Source organism: Vanacampus margaritifer, chromosome 11 (genome assembly GCF_051991255.1).
Source record: "Vanacampus margaritifer isolate UIUO_Vmar chromosome 11, RoL_Vmar_1.0, whole genome shotgun sequence".
In the NCBI taxonomy this organism is placed as follows: Eukaryota; Metazoa; Chordata; class Actinopteri; order Syngnathiformes; family Syngnathidae; genus Vanacampus; species Vanacampus margaritifer.
The window spans coordinates 9,127,098-9,146,598 of NC_135442.1; the positions used below are offsets into that span (position 1 = coordinate 9,127,098).

General features: G+C 43.6%; 1 protein-coding gene across 1 annotated transcript; it reads left to right on the plus strand.

Annotated features, from left to right (window-relative positions):
• Positions 1–281: 281 nt before the first annotated feature.
• On the plus strand, positions 282–19,494 carry ranbp2 (RAN binding protein 2). The gene is made up of 29 exons (XM_077579291.1): positions 282–491; positions 2,468–2,535; positions 2,611–2,722; positions 2,954–3,106; positions 3,199–3,429; positions 4,154–4,296; positions 4,526–4,721; positions 4,867–5,007; positions 5,113–5,272; positions 5,399–5,580; positions 5,704–5,894; positions 6,088–6,211; positions 6,337–6,507; positions 6,651–6,788; positions 7,040–7,171; positions 7,270–7,488; positions 7,576–7,647; positions 8,357–8,498; positions 8,575–8,669; positions 8,746–14,062; positions 15,579–15,740; positions 16,523–16,609; positions 16,697–16,872; positions 17,180–17,417; positions 17,535–17,624; positions 17,705–17,856; positions 17,932–18,205; positions 18,284–18,636; positions 18,763–19,494. Exons 1-29 carry the CDS (start codon positions 420–422, stop codon positions 19,066–19,068), a joined length of 9,897 nt encoding a protein of 3,298 aa, XP_077435417.1. The 5' UTR covers positions 282–419; the 3' UTR covers positions 19,069–19,494.
• The last annotated feature ends 7 nt before the right edge of the window (positions 19,495–19,501 follow it).

A 19,501-nucleotide genomic window follows, 5' to 3' on the forward strand; every position in this document is an offset into this window, starting at 1 on the left:
AGATACATACTGAATATATATATATATATATATATATATATATATATATGTATATGTTTTTGTGGGAGATGCCGCTCTACGTTATGTAATCATTAAATGAATTTGTGTTATTCAACATAAACAGCTTTCAGCTCACGACGTTGGAACCCCGCCCCTTCTTAAAACTGAAAGTACGTCATTTGCGTCACGCCAATGCTCAGCTCTGATTGGACAAGAAGGCCGATTCAAGCCAGGGCTCTACCCACGTGACGTCCCTAACATTTGACGTTAGCGAGCCTGCGCAGTGCGCAATAATATCACGAGCGGGTTATGTGACGGCGTGACCACTTTGCTAATGTTCGCCTTTGCCATTAGAGACGAATTACATTCGTTTGTACAACGTTATCAACAACGGCTTTAGAGCACTTTATTCAACAAACATGCGGCGAAGTAAAACTGAAGTAGACCGCTATGTGGCCTCCGTACAGACATCTTCTCCCTCCCTCAAAGAGGTAAGTGGAACCGGTGGCGGCTAATGCTAGCGTTGCTAACCGCCGTCATTCTACACCTTGAATCTCAAGTCACCTGGGGTCAGGGGAAAGCCCAAATACATTATTAAGAGAAACGTTAGCTTTAGTTTGACGGTGAGTGCCGTCGGCGCGGACTCCAATGGTGGATAGAGCTCAGTTGGTCCACGCGAGCTAATGGCTGTAGCTAACCGGCACGATGACGACTAACCGTGTTCCACCCTTCGAATGCCGAGTCCGAGAAAGCGCGCGGTGTGGGCTGGCCAGGGAAGCTAAGCTGCTAGCTAGCTTGTCTTGACAGACGAAAACATGAGCGAGTGTGTCCAGTTTTCAACGTATTTATAGTTTTAACGAAATACAACTAAGCGGGTCAATATCATTTTAGGTGTGACTTTATCAGAATTACTCAGCCATCATGAACGTGAAACAGAATAATGAAACGAAAGTATTATAAGTAAATTTATAAGTATAATTTAAGTGCTCAAACATTTGCACACACAGTCCTTGTGCCAAAATATGGCGCACCGGTACCACCTGGGTGGGCGATTATTATTATTTTTTATATACCTATACATCCCTAGTTTATGGTTTGATATGATAGACCTCTCAGATTTCTGCCTGTGTTTATGATTTGTTATTAGTCATTTAACGTGTCTGTACTTTATTTTAAGACATCATACGTTTGTAAAATGCATTTAAATGTATTGTATGCATAGTTTCAGTTTTAATGACGTGTGCTGTTGACCTTTTAGCCAGGTCACCCTTGTAAAAGAGATCTTGATCTCAATGGGGTTTTATCTGGTTAAATAAAGGTATACAGACTGGTAGCTTTTTAGTGGTTAACACGCACACACACACACACACACATACATATATATATATATTATATTAAACATGTTGCGACCAGATATACCGCATATAATGATAGTTTGCCGAATGTGTGGAACGTGAGGCTAGAGGAGACATACTAACAGGACTGAGACCCACCCCGCATCTGCCCGCCGTTGTCCACCCACCCAAGTAGATTTCAAATCTGTGGGAAACACTGCTGAATGAAATGATCAATTCATCAGCAAGCACTTCAGAAGCCTGAATATGATCCTAATTATTAGATTCGGGTGTGTTGGAGGAGAGAGGCATTGGAAAAAAAGCTGGATAGGGGCTCTTCGGGAGCTGGGCTTGAAACTTGTGAACCCCATCATGGAACTGTTCCAGGTTCTGCCTGCACTCCCTTTGTACCATGCATGGTATTTCATCTATCTGGATTTATACCTCTCTTTGAGAGAGAAAATGTTGGGTCCAATATGCGCTTCCAGAGAAGGCATTTGGATGCTACTACTACATTGCATCCTCTTGGTGTTTTGATTTTGTCAAGTTAACTGTACTTGGTTTCTATCTTGCCCTAATACTATGCCTTGATGATGTAACCGCCTGCAGAACACCCTGCAGTACTTTCCTAACAAGCCCTGGTAAATGCTTGTCACTTAAAGTACTATTTATCAGAAATAGAACCAAAGTGTCTGAATCATTTAGCGATACTGTTGCATTCACTAGCAGCGATTCTGTAAGGCCAGCCAGGCTCGACTCTGAGTGCCTCCCGGATGACCGAGCTTCTCACCCTACCTCTGAGGGCGAGCACAGGCACCATGCGGAGGAAACTTATTTCGGTCACTTGTATCTGGGATCTTGTTCTTTCTGTTACGACCCACAGCTTGACAAGAGGTTAGGGTAGGAAGGTAGATCAAACGTAGAACTCCCTGAGGGATACGAACAGATGCCTTCAACCAAATCCAAACTTAAACCCATATTTTGGTGGATTATTTGTTTTTAACTTAAAATGTGTTTATGGTGCTGTAATATGTCTGTAGTATCTGAACCAGTGAAGTAAAACTATTGCATAGATTAAATGTAGTTGTGCTTGTTGCTGAATCACGATCTGTTTCAATGTTTGTCATTTACAGAGGCCTGTCAAAGGATTTTTGTTTGCTAAACTATACTTCGAAGCAAAGGAGTATGAGCTGGCTAAAAGGTAAGCATGAGTATGAAAAACTCAAAATTATTTAGTGCTGTTTTCAATGTAATGATGATATTTTCGTATACATAGACATGTATCCGAGTATCTTAAAGTCCAAGAGAGGGATCCCAAGGCACACAAATTCCTCGGACAGCTCTATGAGCGAGAGGGAGAAGTCAACAAGGCGATAGGATGCTACAAGGTAAGATGGCCGTTTTGGTTGCTCGTTGCTTATAGTAAGTCTGGTTCAGACGAGTTTGTTTTTTGTTTTGAGAGCCCTCTGGATGTAGCACCATCTGAGAAACTGTTAACTGAATGTCTGCCATTCTGTTCTTAACTACTACTATTATCAGACTGATGTAAACCTGCATTTTGCTGGCCTCTATATTTACTGAGTCATTGTGTGTCTAAACGCTCTCTGCTGTGAATGCAGCGCTCTGTGGACTTGAACCCTGTCCAGAGAGACCTGGTGCTGAAGGTGGCCGAGTTACTGGTCGGCAAGGAGGAAAGCGACAGCAGGGCCGAGTTTTGGGTGGAGAAGGCGGCCAAGCTGTTGCCAGGGAACCCAACAGTCTTCAACCTGAAGGTGAGGCCCTTACCGATTTTTGCAACATGTAGAAGGGTCCTCAATGTTACATGTTTTATGGAATTAATGCAATTTCCTCCCATTTTTTGCAGGAGCGTCTGTTGAGTCGTCAAGGTCAGCAGGGCTGGAACCGACTGTTTGACCTGCTTCAGGCTGAGCTGGCAGCACGACCAGGAGATGCGCATGTCAACGTGAAGCTGGTCCAACTGTTTTGTCAGGACGGTCGACTGGAGGAGGCTGTTAAGCACTGCTTGGCCACTGAGAGAAGGGGCTTGCTGCGCCACAGTCTGGACTGGTACACTATAGTGGTGCACACGCTTCAGGTCAGTATGGGCCAGTAAGATTTTTGTAAAACTGAGCCAGAATGACTTTTCCTCTGTATACATATGAGAAGCGGTATACTGTATAGACTTTGATAGATAAATTTGTCTGTTTTGGCAGACTGAATATGCAGTGATTATGAGAGCTACCCCGCGCTGAACGCATCGTGGATGTAATAGAGCCACGAAAAAAAACAACAAAAGGTTTTTAAAAAATAGTTATAGTAACGTAACAATCCAACAGCTATCGACATTCCGATAATAATGTTAAACTAACCGCTAACTAATGCTAGCTGACTTGCTACCTCGTAGCATGGAGCCATAGTAGCCACTTTAATTGTAAGTTGTTTTTCATCAAAAAATGAGAGAAATTTTGATGTGAAATAGTTTTAGATCCGAAATTTTCAACATAATCTGATGACAAAAAAAACATACGGGTAAAAATGATTGTCCTGACTAAAACTAGACTAAAACGTTGATAGTTTTTGCTGACTAAAACTAGACAAATAAAATTGTTTTTTGGGACTAAAATAAAGTCTAAAATGACAGATTCATAGTCAACTAAAAATGGACTAAATAAAAAAACGGATGAGGTTGACAAACTGACTAAAGTGTGGTTGAAACGGGACTAAATTTAAAAATGGCGGATACAATTAACACTATTACAATGCCGTCACAAAAAAAAAGCTGTTTATAACATAATTCCATTTGGACAAACTATTTTCAGGATTACCTGACGCAGCCCAGTGTGTCCAGCAATGACAAGATGTGGCGACGTCTTCAGAGAGAGCTGCTCTTGGCCCACTGCAACCTTGTGAGACTCACGCTTTCTGGAAGCGCTGTGCAGTCGTGCCTTGACACTCTCGCATGGTAAGTTTTTGTGCACAAATTGGGCGAGTGAAATTGCAGTTGCCTGGGAAATTGTTTTGACAAACAAGGGTTTTAACTAGAATATGTTGTGAGTGTTTGAATGAGCACATAACTTTTGCTGAAAGCTCAGTGTGAAACTAGCATAATGGATTACAATTGCTGATTCAAACAAACCCTTTTAAAACTGTTATCTAAGTCTTACATTTTTGCCATCTTCCTGCTTGCACAGTTTTGACCAGACTATGCAGAAGCTGAAGACTGCTGCAGGCCAGCACATGGATGACCTTTGCGATATGTTTGTGGAAATGCGAGCTCACCTGTACCTGCATGCTGGCACAATGCTCTTGAAGCTAGCTCAGGAACGCCAACAGACATGGAGGGCAGTCATTGATCTGGCGGCTCTCTGCTATTTACTGGCCCTGCAGGTATTGAACCCTTGGACACGGATGCTATGCATATAATAAAAGGAAGGAAGTTAGCTCTTCTGTGATAATGGTAGCAGAGTAATGTGAATGAAGCTATTGTCTACAAGTTAGTAGCATACTTAGATTTTTTTTGTCTGCCCACCAGCTTCCCAGACCCAAGCCAAAGGTGACCAAAAGAGATCAGTCTGCCCCGCAGATTCTGGAGCTGCTGGCTAACGACAGACAGAGTCAAGCTGGCCACATGCTGCTCAATCTCAGCACTGATTCATGCAGCCTGATCAGAGAGGTATGTTGTTTGCACTGCTAACGTTATGTGATTTTTGTTAATTGAACCGTGTGAACCGTCAGTGTAAACAACACATAACGGTGTGTTGTTTTTATGCATACGTAGGTGGTGGAGGCATTTGGGAACCGTAGCGGTCAAGACTCTTTAGTTGAACTACTATTAGGACCGCAAGCCTCTACTGGATCCTCTTTCATTGCAAATGATGACATCCGTTCCATTAGTGCACAAGCTCCAGAAATCTCTCAGCTAGCCAAATGGGATGCAGGTGAAGAGCTACAGAGACTGATGGCAAATATTAACTGAAACGTTTTGTTTTATGAAGGGTATTGGTGCAATAATTTACATCATCTAATCAAGGTACAGTGAAATAAATGTTTTGTTTCCTCTGTAGGTTCTATCCTGTTGTATTGCGGTGACTTGCAACATCTGAGCTGGTTAGGGTTGCAGTGGGCTCTTTTAGCCCAAAGACCATCCTTGCAGGCGTGGCTACAGCAACTTTTTCCCAGACTTAACCTAGAAACTTTCAAACTGGACACAAATGCACCAGAGTCCATCTGCCTTTTGGATTTGGAGGTTGGCAGAAGCAGTCTCTGTTTATTTCACACAGTCTATAAATTTGCAAATTTCACACTCCTTTCTATAACACAGTAACACTTTTAATAAAGTCAGTGGATAAATTTGCCTCTTGTCTTGCAGGTATTTATACACGGTGTGGCGTTCTGCAGCCATTGTCAGCTACAGGAGACCGCAAAGATAAACAGTGGGATAAACCAACAGCAACTCTATGAGCCTCGCTGCCTCCCTCTCCCCCTCCTTCGTCTCTTGACCACAGAGAGACAGAGGGAGTGGTGGGACGCCGTCTATAGTCTTATTCACAAACGAGCTGTGTGAGTGTCTACCCTACGGCGCCTTGTTCATGCTGTTGCAATGAATACAACTGAGACTCACTTTTCTGAGCTTTTGTTATACCAGTGCAGTGTTAATGTATATGTGGACTAAAATTCCCCCCCAAAGTACCTTATGCAATTTAATGATTGTTTTGTTAAATAATACATGTTTGTTTGTTTGTTTTGTTTGTAGCCCTGGCATGTCGGCCAAATTGCGAATGATAGTACAACATGGACTGAATACATTGAGAGCCGGAGAGAAACATGGGCTGCAACCAGCACTTGCTATCTACTGGGCTCAGTGTCTTAGCCAGGCGGTAAGTATGAATGAATGTATAGGCACACTTTTTAGGTAGTGTTTATTTGAGAAACATTTGGTCTATTGAGCTCTTGCGGCAGACTCGTCTGCTCATTATGGCATTTACTTTTTGTCAAATGAAAGGGTGATGGTGTTAACTCGTACTACGACCAGAAGGAGTACATCAGCCGCAGTGTCCACTATTGGAAAGTTGTCCTTCCACTGTTGGACAAGATCAAAAACAGACGAAGCATACCAGAAAACCTGGAACCCCTCGACCCCCTCTACATACACTTTCGATCCAAAGATATTCGGGTTAGTACTCCTAGTTTTTTCTCTTTCCCCTTTGTTGTTTGCCTTATGGAAACCCAATGACTGTCTAAACTTGAGACAAAAGATCACGTGTTAGGTTTGCGAGCATCCCAAAATTAAGTACTTGCAACTTTTCTCCTGTCCAGGTATCCTCTGTGAAGGGCTTAGAAGAAGAAGCCAAAATAGCGCAAGCAACTCTCCTTGACATTGAAGGCAAAACAGAGGAGGCAATTGCAACATTGGAGTCAATCAATAACTTGTCATCTGTCTGGCATTTGGCTCAGGTTGGTTGTCTGATAATTATTTATACAGTCAGTGTATGGTAATATTATTGTTACAGTCCACTCTCACGTCTTCATTGTTATCTGTTCTGTTAGCTCTTATGATGATGACGTCTTCTGCCAGAAATAATTTATTCCAACTTAATGTTGTCTGATACAAATCCCTCATGTAATTTGAATGTGTGAATAGTCATCTGTCATGTGAGGACTGTTCTTTACATGACTACTCTATAATGTCTTGTTTTTCTTGAAAGATCTACCAGCGTCTGTCTGAGGCGGCCAGCAATGGAGTTGAGGAGACGCAGGACAGGTGCATCACTTTTCTGAAGAAATTCAGGATTTATCTTTCAAAGATCTACAATGCCAATGCTGATGAGGTTGAAAAAGTAATACATTTTACTTCTTTTTTTCCCGCCGCCTCAGCCAGTTCAGTTGTTATAAGCTCTGACAGCTTTAAAACCATTACCTATGTATTGTATTCCAGCTTCCAGTGTCCATGGAGGAAGTTGTGGACCTTCTTAATGATGTGAACCAGCAACTTGGTGAAAGTGGAGAGGATGAAGAAGAGAAGAGTGGTGGTTGTAGGGAACCAGTCCATTCAAGCCCTGCTTATACCGCAGACACCAGTGCCACCATATCCCACGTCAAGTTGTCTACTCCCTCCCCGAACAAAAGCATCGTTTCTCCTTCTAAAAGACACCTGGTAGGCTCCAGTTACTCAAGAACCTATTAATCGATAACCATCTGAAATTTTCGTGATTAAATCTGTTTACTTCTTGTTTCTCCAAAGACACCGCCCCACTGGGTGGAGGACCAGAAAAGTCTGCTCCAAATGCTGTGTCAGCAAGTTGAAGCCCTTAAGGTCAGCCTATGAATTCAATTATAGCATATGCGTATCGGGCAATTTCATTTACAGTGTTGTATGTTTATTGTAATATGTTAGATTTCATACAGGGAAATCAAAGGACTGCTCTTGCTTCTTATTTTTCTGTACATAGGTGACATACAGGTATTCTTTTGTGTCACCTCATATCTTACTACAAAGTGGTTACCCCATTGTATGATCTGTTAATTAATTCAGCTGTATTTTCCACAGAACGTGTGTGTGTGTGTACAGTATACTTGTACATACTACATTGTGAGGACTGTGAGAACCCAGGTCTTTAACCAACAGATTGAGGACATTTTTGTGAAGTGAGGACATTTTGGCTGGTCCTCACAACTCAAGACCTCTTTTTGAGGGTCAAGACTTGGTTTTAGAGTTTAGATTTTAATTGGGTTAGGGTAAGGAATGGGGGAAGCAAACATTTTTGATGGTTGGGGTTAGGTGAAGGGGCTAGGAAATGCATTATGTCTATGGATGTCCTCACAATTATATAAGTACGTGTGTGTGCAGCTGTGTACTCACATTGCTTTCACTTAACTAATGATAAATATTACTGATTCACAGCAGTCATTGATTTGCAGACCATTCTGCCTTCTATGTAGATGTCTAGTCAAGGGCCCATTCAAAGAGACTCAAGGTGAGACCCGAGATGCATTAAATTGAGTCAAGGCTTTTCTCGTTGCAGAATGAGGTCCATGACTTGAGACACAACTCTTCAGCAAATTTGAGCTCGCCTCATCACAAAATGTATGTTGACAGCTATGGAGCAGAAGGGCTGCAGGAGTCTTTTACTCCTGTTCAGTCCTACCATGGAGCCCCCCTGACAGGTCAGTGTAATATTTTGAACACACACACAAACATTTTTAATGGTATTTATGATTGGTGTGTGGTTTGGTTTTCAAGTTTCCACTGCAGGTCCCTCTGGGTACTACAATCAATCCCCATCATACAACTCTCAGTATCTCCTGCGCACAGCCGCAAATGTAACCCCCACAAAGGTAACCAAAGCATTGTCTCCCTTGTTGCCATGAAAATTATCATCATGGTGAAAATAATTTCCTCCCTTTTACACAGGCCCCAATGTACGGTATGAACCGTATACCGCCTCAGCAGCATATGTATGCCTATCAGCCGCCAACCCATACTCCTCCAATGCAAACAGCACCTGCTTGCGTATACGCTCCTCAAGAACAGAGCTTCCCTGCCCCACTTCGATTTGAATCGCCAGCACCTGGCCTCCTGTCACCGTACAGTGAAGAATATTATGGGCCAAGTGTAACTCATCAAACCACCAACCCTCCTTTACCCGAACCTGGTTATTTTACAAAACCGTCTGTAATCCCTGCTCAGCCACCAAAGAACATTGAAGGGAAACCTATGGATCTTGGCAAGCTCTCCTTTCGTCAGCCCTCACCTGCTGAAGTACCCATGGTTCCTAGTTTTGGAGCAAGCACAGTTTCCCAATCAACACCATCAGCTGCCTTTAAATTCAACTCCAACTTTAAATCCAACGATGGAGATTTCACTTTCTCAGCATCCAAAGCTAAGAACAGTGAAAGTTTGCTTGGTCTTCTTACATCTGACATCCCCAGTAAGATCGATACTTTGCCAGAGAAGCCTCCTGCTCAACAGCAGACATCTGGCCAAGCAAGTATTTTCACTTTTGGCAATAAAAATTCATCCGGCTTCTCATTTGCTAATACAGCGCAAAACACAGTCCCTTTGTGTCTGTTTGGAAAAGTGGAGCAGCCATTTAAATTTGGGGATGTTACCCAGCCAGTATTTGGTAATGCCAACTCTGTACCCGAAGATGAAAATACAGCAGATAGTGACAATGATAGCACTCATGTTGAGGAGGAAGAGGATGAGGATGATGGTCCTCACTTTGAACCCATTGTTCCCCATCTTGATAAGGTTGATGTGAAAACAGGTGAGGAAGATGAAGAGGAGTTGTTTTGCAATAGAGCAAAGCTGTATCGGTTTGACACGGAGACGAAAGAGTGGAAAGAACGTGGCATTGGCAACGTTAAAATCTTGAAACATAACACTACGGCAAAGGTTCGACTCTTAATGAGACGGGAGCAAGTCCTCAAGATATGTGCTAATCACTACATAACCACTGATATGAAACTGAGACCAAATGCTGGATCTGAGAAATCATGGGTATGGAATGCCATTGATTATGCCGATGAAAAGCCTAAGTCTGAGCAATTGGCCATCCGTTTCAAAACGATAGAAGAGGCATTGCTATTTAAGAGCAGGTTTGAAGAAGCCCAGAGCATCGTGGTGGAATCGCATGAAAAACAACAAGAGAAGAAAGATGATGATGTAAAAGCATCTAAACCACAGGAAACTTTGAGAGCCAAGTTTGCAAAAAAAGAAGGTGAATGGGATTGCACTGCTTGCAGTGTGAGAAATAAACCAGAGTTTGTGAGGTGCTGTTCATGTCAAAGTTCCAATCCCAATTTCACCACAACACCAGACGTGGGGGTTGAAAAATTAGGGACAAGTGATACTTTCAAGTTTGGGACAAGTGAAATGAAAACCAGCACACCTGGCTCCACCTTTACCGGATTTAGAACTTTTGCAACTTCGTCCCCTTCATCGTTCACATTTGGCACAAATTCTAGTAAACCTGCTGACACGATAGTAAAGGAAAGTGCATCTGAAAGCAAGAACTCAGAATCCAATGTGAGTTCTGGGTTTGCCTCCCAATTTGCAATGAAACCAGGTCAGTGGGAGTGTGACGTATGTTTGGTAAGAAATGAGGTTGATGCAGAGAGTTGTGTTTCCTGTGCAAATCCCAACCGCAACACTAAATCAAAAGTGGGGGCTCCCACGGTTGCAAATCAAACTGCAGCTCCATTTTCAGGCTTTGGAGCTGATTTAGTAAAGGAGGATGGGCAGAAGGGTGCCAAATGGGAATGTGACAGCTGCTTGTTGATCAATGAATCCACTAACAGTAAATGTGTTGCCTGTTTAACACCAAATCTCAATACGAAGAGCACAAGTAGTAGTACTTCATCACCCTCTGCCTTTAGCTTCAATTTTAGAGTGAAAACAGGTGAGGAAGATGAGGAGGAGTTGTTTTGCAATAGAGCAAAGCTGTATCGGTTTGACACAGAGACGAAAGGGTGGAAGGAATGGGGCATTGGCAACGTTAAAATCTTGAAACATAACACTACAGCGAAGGTTCGACTCTTAATGAGACGGGAGCAAGTCCTCAAGATATGTGCTAATCACTACATAACCACTGATATGAAACTGAGACCAAATGCTGGATCTGAGAAATCATGGGTATGGAATGCCATTGATTATTCCGATGAAAAGCCTAAGTCTGAGCAATTGGCCATCAGTTTCAAAACAATAGAAGAGGCATCACTGTTTAAGAGCAAGTTTGAAGAAGCCCAGAGCATCGTGGTGGAATCACAAGAGAAGAAAGATGATGTAAAAACATCTAAACCACAGGAAACTTTGAGAGCCAAGTTTGCAAAAAAAGAAGGTGAATGGGATTGCACTGCTTGCAGTGTGAGAAATAAACCTGAGTTTGTGAGGTGCTGTTCATGTCAAAGTCCCAATCCCAATTCCACCACACCACCAGACGTGGGGTCTGAAAATGAAACAAAAAGCACTCCCTTAACTTTCAAGTTTGGGACAAGTGAAATGAAAACCAGCACACCTGGCTCCACCGTTCCCGGATTTAGAACTTTTGCAACTTCATCCTCTTCATCGTTCACATTTGGCACAAATTCTAGTAAACCTGCAATAGTAAAGGAAAGTATATCTGAAAGCAAGAACTCAGAATCCAATGTGTGTTCTGGGTTTGCCGCCCAATTTGCAATCAAACCTGGTCAGTGGGAGTGTGACGTATGTTTGGTAAGAAATGAGGTTGATGCGGAGAGTTGTGTTTCCTGTGCAAATCCCAACCGCAACGCTAAATCAAAAGTGGGGGCTCCCGCGGTTGCACATCAAACTACAGCTCCATTTTCAGGCTTTAGAGCTGATTTAGTAAAGGAGGATGAGCAGAGGGGTGCCAAATGGGAATGTGACAGCTGCTTGTTGATCAATGAATCCACTAACAGTAAATGTGTTGCCTGTTTGACACCAAATCCCAATGTGAAGACCACAAGTAGTACTACTTCATCAGCTTCTGCCTTTAGCTTCAACTTTGGAGTGAAAACGCCATCAGGCCAGCCGACTGGAACTGGCTTCTCTGCACCTTTTGGAGCTGCTAGTTCATTTCAGTTTGGGCAAAACAAAGTTGATGTTCCTGCTGCAGCTTCCCAGTCTGCTCCCAAGACAAGTTCTTCTGGATTCTCTTTTTCAATGCCAATGCCTGCTGGTGGCTTTACATTTGGAATACCAGGTGCTGCAAAAGATGAAACTGATAAGTCAACTCCACCCGATCAGATGGCTTCGGGTTCAGCCTCCAGCGTCCTTAAAAGTATAGCTGATAAACACAAGGTGAAGGAAAATGATTTGATTCCCCCAGAGGGCAATCAAGAGTTTGAGACAAATCCATTAATATCTGGCAAGACTAATGCGTTTAGTTTTGCAGACCTGGCAAAGTCATCTGAAGGAAGCTTCCAGTTTGCCCAGAAGGACCCCAGTTTCAAAGGTTTCTCTGGTGCTGGTGAACAAGTGTTCTCATCAACACCCATCAAAACGAACGCCACAAATGAGCAAGGGGAAGACGACATGTATAAAACTGAAGAAAACGATGATATTCAGTTTGAGCCAGTAGTTCAAATGCCCGATAAAGTTGACCTTGTCACTGGGGAGGAGGATGAGCAGGTTCTTTATTCCCAGCGTGTCAAACTCTTCCGCTTTGATGCAAACACCAGTCAGTGGAAAGAACGTGGGGTGGGAATCCTAAAATTTTTGAAAAACACCTCCAATGGCAGGCTTAGGGTTTTGATGAGACGAGAGCAAGTTCTGAAGGTGTGTGCCAACCACTGGATCACGACCACCATGAATCTAAAGCCTCTGGCAGGCTCCGATAAGGCATGGATCTGGATGGCCAATGATTTCGCCGATGGCGATGCCAGACCTGAACAGTTGGCTGCCAAGTTTAAAAGTCCAGAACTTGCTGAGGAATTCAAGGCTAAGTTTGAGGAATGTCAGCGACTCCTCCTGGATATCCCCCTGCAGACTCCACACAAACTGGTCGACACGGGCAGAACTGCACATCTCATTCAGAAAGCTGAGGAAATGAAGACTGGCTTGAAAGACCTGAAGTCTTTTTTGACCGATGACAAAACAAAGATCAACGATGACGACAGCCAGCTTGCATCCGCTAATGTCACGTCGTCAATGTCAAGTCTTTTAATCAAGCCTCACAGCGAAACCACTGGCCCTACCTTAGAGTGGGATAACTATGACCTAAGAGAAGAGGCTTTGGATGACACGGCCGATTCATCGGTCTATGCTTCTCCGCTCGCCAGCAGTCCACTAAGAAAGAACCTTTTCCGCTTTGGAGAGTCCATGGGTGGTTTCAGCTTCAGCTTCCAACCCGGCATATGCCCCTCCAAGTCTCCTGCCAAACTTAACCAGAGCCGATCATCAGTAGGCACAGACGACGAGCAAGACTTGACCCAGGATGAGGAGCGAGATGGTCTGTACTTTGAACCTGTAGTTCCCCTGCCTGACCTGGTTGAGATTTCCACGGGTGAAGAAAATGAACAGGTCGTCTTCAGCCACAGAGCCAAACTTTATCGGTATGATAAAGAAGCGAATCAATGGAAGGAGAGAGGTATTGGAGATATCAAAATCTTACAAAATTACAACACAAAACGGGTACGGTTGATTATGAGGCGAGACCAGGTTCTTAAGATCTGTGCTAACCAATGGATCACGGCAGCCATGAAGCTGGAGCCTATGAAGGGTGCGGAGAAGGCATGGGTGTGGAGCGCACTGGACTTTGCTGAAGAAGGAGAGGGTAAAGTGGAGCAGCTGGCGGTGCGATTCAAATTGCAGGAAACGGCAAACACGTTTAAGCAGGTTTTTGTTGCGGCCAAGATTGCTCAAGAGAAACTGGAACTCATGACCCCCGCGACATCCATCGTTTCTCAGGACAGTGGAGATTCCGCAAAAGCTACTACAACTCTGTGTGGGAAGGCAGCAATTGATATTTTGGAAGATACCACAAAGGAATGCACGGAACTGTTCATTGAGAATAAAACATGTGACTCTCAAAGTCCAGTCAACCCCACCAAGTCAGTGATGTCGCCCCCCAAGTTTGTGTTTGGCTCCGATAGTCTTCAGAAGATATTTGGCAGTCCAAAATCAAACTCTGATAGTGGTGACTGTGAAGCCAGTTTGAAAACTAAAGATTCCCCAAGTCCTAACAAGGGCCCATCTGTGCCACCTGCCTTCAAAATTCCACAGAAAGGTAAGCAAGATTTACACAATGTTTGTCAATTGTTCTTCTCAGAAACCCCCGCGGGAAAAAAAAATCATATAATTTCTTGGGTAGTAACTATCCCTTCAGTCTGTTGCTACCATTAGCAAATAAAAATAAACATTCTTTTACAATTTTGGCTTTTTCTAAAATGGCGATGGCCTTTCCATTTAGTTCCTGTTAACACAACCACCCATCATCCTTTAGGACTGGATTTTAGGCTATTCAAAGATAATCCAATGGCCTTTTGGACAAGCACATCGAGCGCTCTGTTTGAAAATCCAGGTACTCGACTAGTGTGCCTAACACTTCTCAGCTGTCACCTGGGTGGTAGATGCAATTAGAAATGATGCACGGAGTGGAAAACAGTAACACAAATGTGCCTGCATGTCTATGTAGAAAGTGTTACATTTGTGGTCATTTCAAGCGGAAGTCAAATCCAAAATTTTCTTTGCAATAATATGTTCTATGTGCCCCAATAGTCCAAAACACGGTGTTCTGAATAATACTGCAGGTGGATAAAATCTGATGTTTTTTCTACCCATTTCATATTCCACAAACGCGGTAATAATCAGAATACCGTGTTTAGCATATTAATAGTATTGTAAAGACATTTTTTGAATAATGCTTTATGTAGCTCAAGTTTGGTTCCTTGAGATTTTCCTACTACATGCATACAAACAACAGACTGAATTCAATTATTGTTGCAATATGAAACTAATCAAATTTCAGGGCTTCAGACTTGACTTTTTTTTATTTATTTATTTATTTTTACTAGGAGCACAGCGGCCCCAAACCTTACATTTTAGTTGCACAATTTAAATCAACTTATAAAGTAAATATTCACATTTCTACTAAATTTCTGACATTAGTATGGAATGAAGGTTTTTCAGCAATATGAAATATTGTAGAATAATGATAATTCAATTTAAAAAAAGAAGGGATTAAAAGGAAATTTACTGGTCGCACATGCGCTAGTAAAACTTTTCTTGGCAATTTAGGGCAGTCTGGAGCCCTGGATTTAGATTTAGTTATCTCAAATATACACAAACAGGAATGATCTCATTTAAAGCCGATACTGCCTTTATTGTTAAGCAGAGTGCCTATTTCCTCAAGAGGAATGAATGCACTGAGTAAATGTCTCAAACTCCAAATTTAGTGCAGGAAGAGTGGCAACAGTGTGAAATGCAATTCCCAGTCTAGTGTGGCCTTCGTAATGAACACACCAGCAAATGCTAATTATAGTTTCGGGTCATTTATCTTGTCCAGTGTGACAGTGTAGTATGTCACATTTTTTTCATCTTCTCTGCCACATGTGATTAGAAGCACCCTGGCATGCATTCAGTATGCAACTGTTATTGTAATCGTCACATCAGTTTGGGTGCATGTTTATTTTTTGCTGTGTATAATGTTTTTGTGTGCAAAACTAACACTTCAATTGTAGTTAAACTGATTTATTTCCTTTGAATATCAGTCACTAATGTAGACGTTCCTTAATTTGTCACAGGGGTCAGCAGTACTCATCCAGATGAGGACTCGGAGGTGGAGATTGTGTATGTCCGGGAACCCACTGCTGAACAAGCTGCTTTAGCCAGGAAATTACTGCTGCCGTTCACCTTTTTCTGCTACCAGAACGAACCCGGCTACACCAGTGACAATCAACCTGATGGTGAGACTGCAGTTTCCGTTTGAACAGCAGGATTTGGCCAATGATGACTGAAATTCAGATTCAGGTTACTTTATTGATCCCTAAAAGGGGAAATGCTCCAGTCACAACCCGTCCCAAGAATCATGATAACAAGGACCAACAGACAAAGCGGGGGGGGGGGGGTGTTGTGGGGATCGAGTTCTGCCCATTTAGAGGGGGGGCACAGTATGAATGTGGAAAAAATCTTCAGCGCACAAAGCCACAAAATAGAACAACAGAACTTTGACTTGCACATGTGGGCAAGGGAGGGGATGACATGTAGATGGACTCTTCTGGCCAAATCAGGAACAGGAAGTACAGGACAATGGGAGGTAGTAAAAAGGGATACTCCAGCAACCACGACCATCAAAGTTATGATAGGCTTGAAAGAGATGAAAGAGAGTAACAATCAGTTTTGTATGGAGAACAAAGAGACACATATACTATGTATAATACTGAGTTCAATGTGGACTAGTAGTCATGTATAACTTTATTTTGTGGTGACTTCAAGTCACTTCATTAGGGACAGCGAGGAGGAGATGGACGTGACGTGACTATCGCTTATGAGGAATTTTCTAAGGCGTTATTGTTTCTTAGAAGATGCCATCAAGATGGCGGCTCGTCGTGTATTCACCTCTCGTACCTCATTTCATTGTGATCTAGCTCAATGGCACTATGGGCTATGTATTTTATAACATTGATTAGAACGAGCTCATTAAATGTACAACCAATTCAGTTTGTTCTTGACTTTTTGTTTGTGTCAGATGAGGACTACGAGTCGGCAGTGAAAGCCTTGAATGGAAAACTTTACCCTGATCCTCCTGAAAGAAGAGACACTGGATCTGCTCATGGTATGGCAATTCGGAGTCACTACTCCTTTTTTTTTATTATTATTACTACTCAACTTTGCGCTGACATTTTGCACCCGATCCATTCAGAGCCCGACTGCCAGGTGGTTTGGGAGAAAAAGCCAACGCCCGAGGAGGAGGAGAAGGCCAAGAGCCTTCAGCTTCCGCCCACCTTCTTTTGTGGCCTGAGCACCACTGAGAGCGACCCGGATCCTGACAAGGCGGACGACTTTGAGACCGAAGTCCAAAAGGCCCAACAGGAACTGGTACGGAAAGGGAGTTCAAGAACAAAACACCTGATTTCCACGGGGGATAAGAAACATGCCCTGCTGCTGACAGAGAATTCACGCACACCTAAATACTTATAATTGTATTGAAAAGTTAAATGTATACTGTTGTTGCAAAACATTGAAATATAATTTCGCATAGAAAGGGTTTTCATATGATAGAATATATATGAATTTTTTTGGTTTGCTTTTTATCTTTCAAATTTTTATAGCACCTTTTCAAAAGACTAAAGGACGCTGTGGTCTTGTGATAACTGTATGACACGGCTTCCATTCATTACTGCAGGATACCCAGTTAAACACGGCCGAAATGTCCAGCGGGCCCGCCGACAATCCGGAGCCGTCCCCGAGCTGCAAGTCCAGCACACAAGACGACGTAGCAGAGCAGCCAGCAAATGTGCCGACACAAGCTCCCGACAGCAACGGCAGCTCTCCCATTAACCTGTCGACTAAGACGGAGACCGCCCCTGCCCCTTCCCCTGCCCCTGCCCCTTCCGCCGCCCCTCCTGCTCTTACAAGTACAGGTTAGTGCTTGCAGGTTAGATGACGTGCCGGTGACCCGTCCAGGGATGGTTATTATTGAAAACACAGAATGCTAATTTGTGTCCATTTAAGTCAGTGAGATTGTTTCTGCCTTCCAGGTACACCCAGCTTTGGCTTCACCGCAGTCGAGGGCTTCTCTTTTGCTGACCTGGCCAAAAATACAGAAGGCTTTGCTTTTGGAACGCAAGGTATATTTAGTTATTTTCTGTTACTGACATTTTGCATTGTTTTAATATGTTGTGGTCTTTGTGTGTGTGTGTGTGTGTAGATACGAACTTCTCTTGGGCGAACGCAGGCGCAACCGTATTTAATTCCTCGGCCCCTACGTCATCCAACAACAACGAAGAGGGTGCAAGTGACGAAGAGAACTTGCCGAAAAATGTTGACATACACTTTGAACCTATCGTTTCACTACCAGAGGTACTCTATTCACACGCACACGCAAACAGTCGGGAGCAATCGGTGGAATCCATTCACGGGTTGCCGTCCTCTCAGGTGGAAACCAAGTCCGGAGAGGAGGATGAAGAAATCCTGTTCAAGGAGCGCGCAAAGCTGTTCCGATGGGACCGAGACCTCAGCCAGTGGAAGGAGCGCGGCATCGGCGACATCAAGATCCTCTACCACCCGGCTAAGCGCTTCTACCGCATCCTGATGAGGCGGGAACAGGTGTTCCGGGTGTGCGCCAACCACAACATCTCGCAGGCGATGGAGCTGAAGCCCATGAACACCTCGGCCAACGCGCTCATCTGGACTGCCACGGACTACGCAGGTAACACGGCGACATCAAATTTTGCATGCGAAGGTATGTGGTGTTTTTTTTTTTTTTTTTAATGGTGGGCTCTTCCAGACAGCGCCGAGGGTACCGTGGAGCAGCTCGCAGTCAAGTTCAAAACTCCGGAGATGGCCGCGTCCTTCAAGAAGACCTTCTGCGAGTGTCAGAGCCACATGAGCCAAAGCGAAGCTTCATGCGGCTCCGCGCCGATGATGTCCAGAATTCAGGAGCACTCCAGAGACTCAAACCCGCAGGTGTTCCTCGCCGTGGAGGCGGACGGCCAACCTCTCGGCACCATCACCGTCGAGCTCTTCTCTCACCTCGTTCCCAAGACGGCGGAGAACTTCAGGGTGCTGTGCACGGGCGAGAAAGGCTTCGGACTGAAGGGCTCCATCTTCCACAGGGTCATACCGGATTTCATGTGTCAGGTGAGGAGATCGGCAGTCATGAAAATGTGTGGGTTCCGAAATGTTTCCGAGGGTCCCCTCATATTCATAACCTAGATAGTTAAACACTATGGGATATTGTCACTGACTTCTCTGTGGCTCCTATAGGGCGGCGACATCACCAACAGCGACGGCACCGGCGGAAAATCCATCTACGGCACCAAGTTCGAGGACGAGAACTTCGATGTCCGCCACACGGGTCCGGGCATCCTGTCCATGGCCAACCGCGGTCGCGATACCAACAATTCCCAGTTCTTCATCACGATGAAAAAGGCGGAGCATCTGGACTTCAAGCATGTGGCTTTCGGCTGGGTTCGACAGGGCATGGAAGTGGTGCAACAAATGAGCGAGCTCGGCACAAAAGGAGGCGTCCCCTCCAAGAAGCTTCTTATCGCCGACTGTGGACAGATTTAGACGCGCAGTCCAGTTTTATCAGCGAATGACACACTGACCACAAGACTACTGGTCAAGAGCCACAAATATTTTGTAGGGGATGCTTTGATCTGTATCACTGTCCAACACAAATATCTCAAACTTTTATGTTGTCTATATAATTGTACATTAACTTTTTTTTTCTTTTTCTTTTTTGCATGTGTTCAATTTGAATGTATTGGTACTCGTGACACACACGCATACCCCACCCTTTTTGACATTCTGTAATAATTGTAATTTAAACAAGTAGAATGTTATTTGAAAGCGCCGTTGCTTTTTACTTGTTTCATGTTGATTTGTTTGTGCTTTTTTGCCTCCTGCTCGATAAAACGTGAAGAAGGTTCACGGAAATTTGTTGCAGTTCTATTCAAGATTTTTTGAGCAAAAAAATAAAGATGCTTTGAGTAATACATGT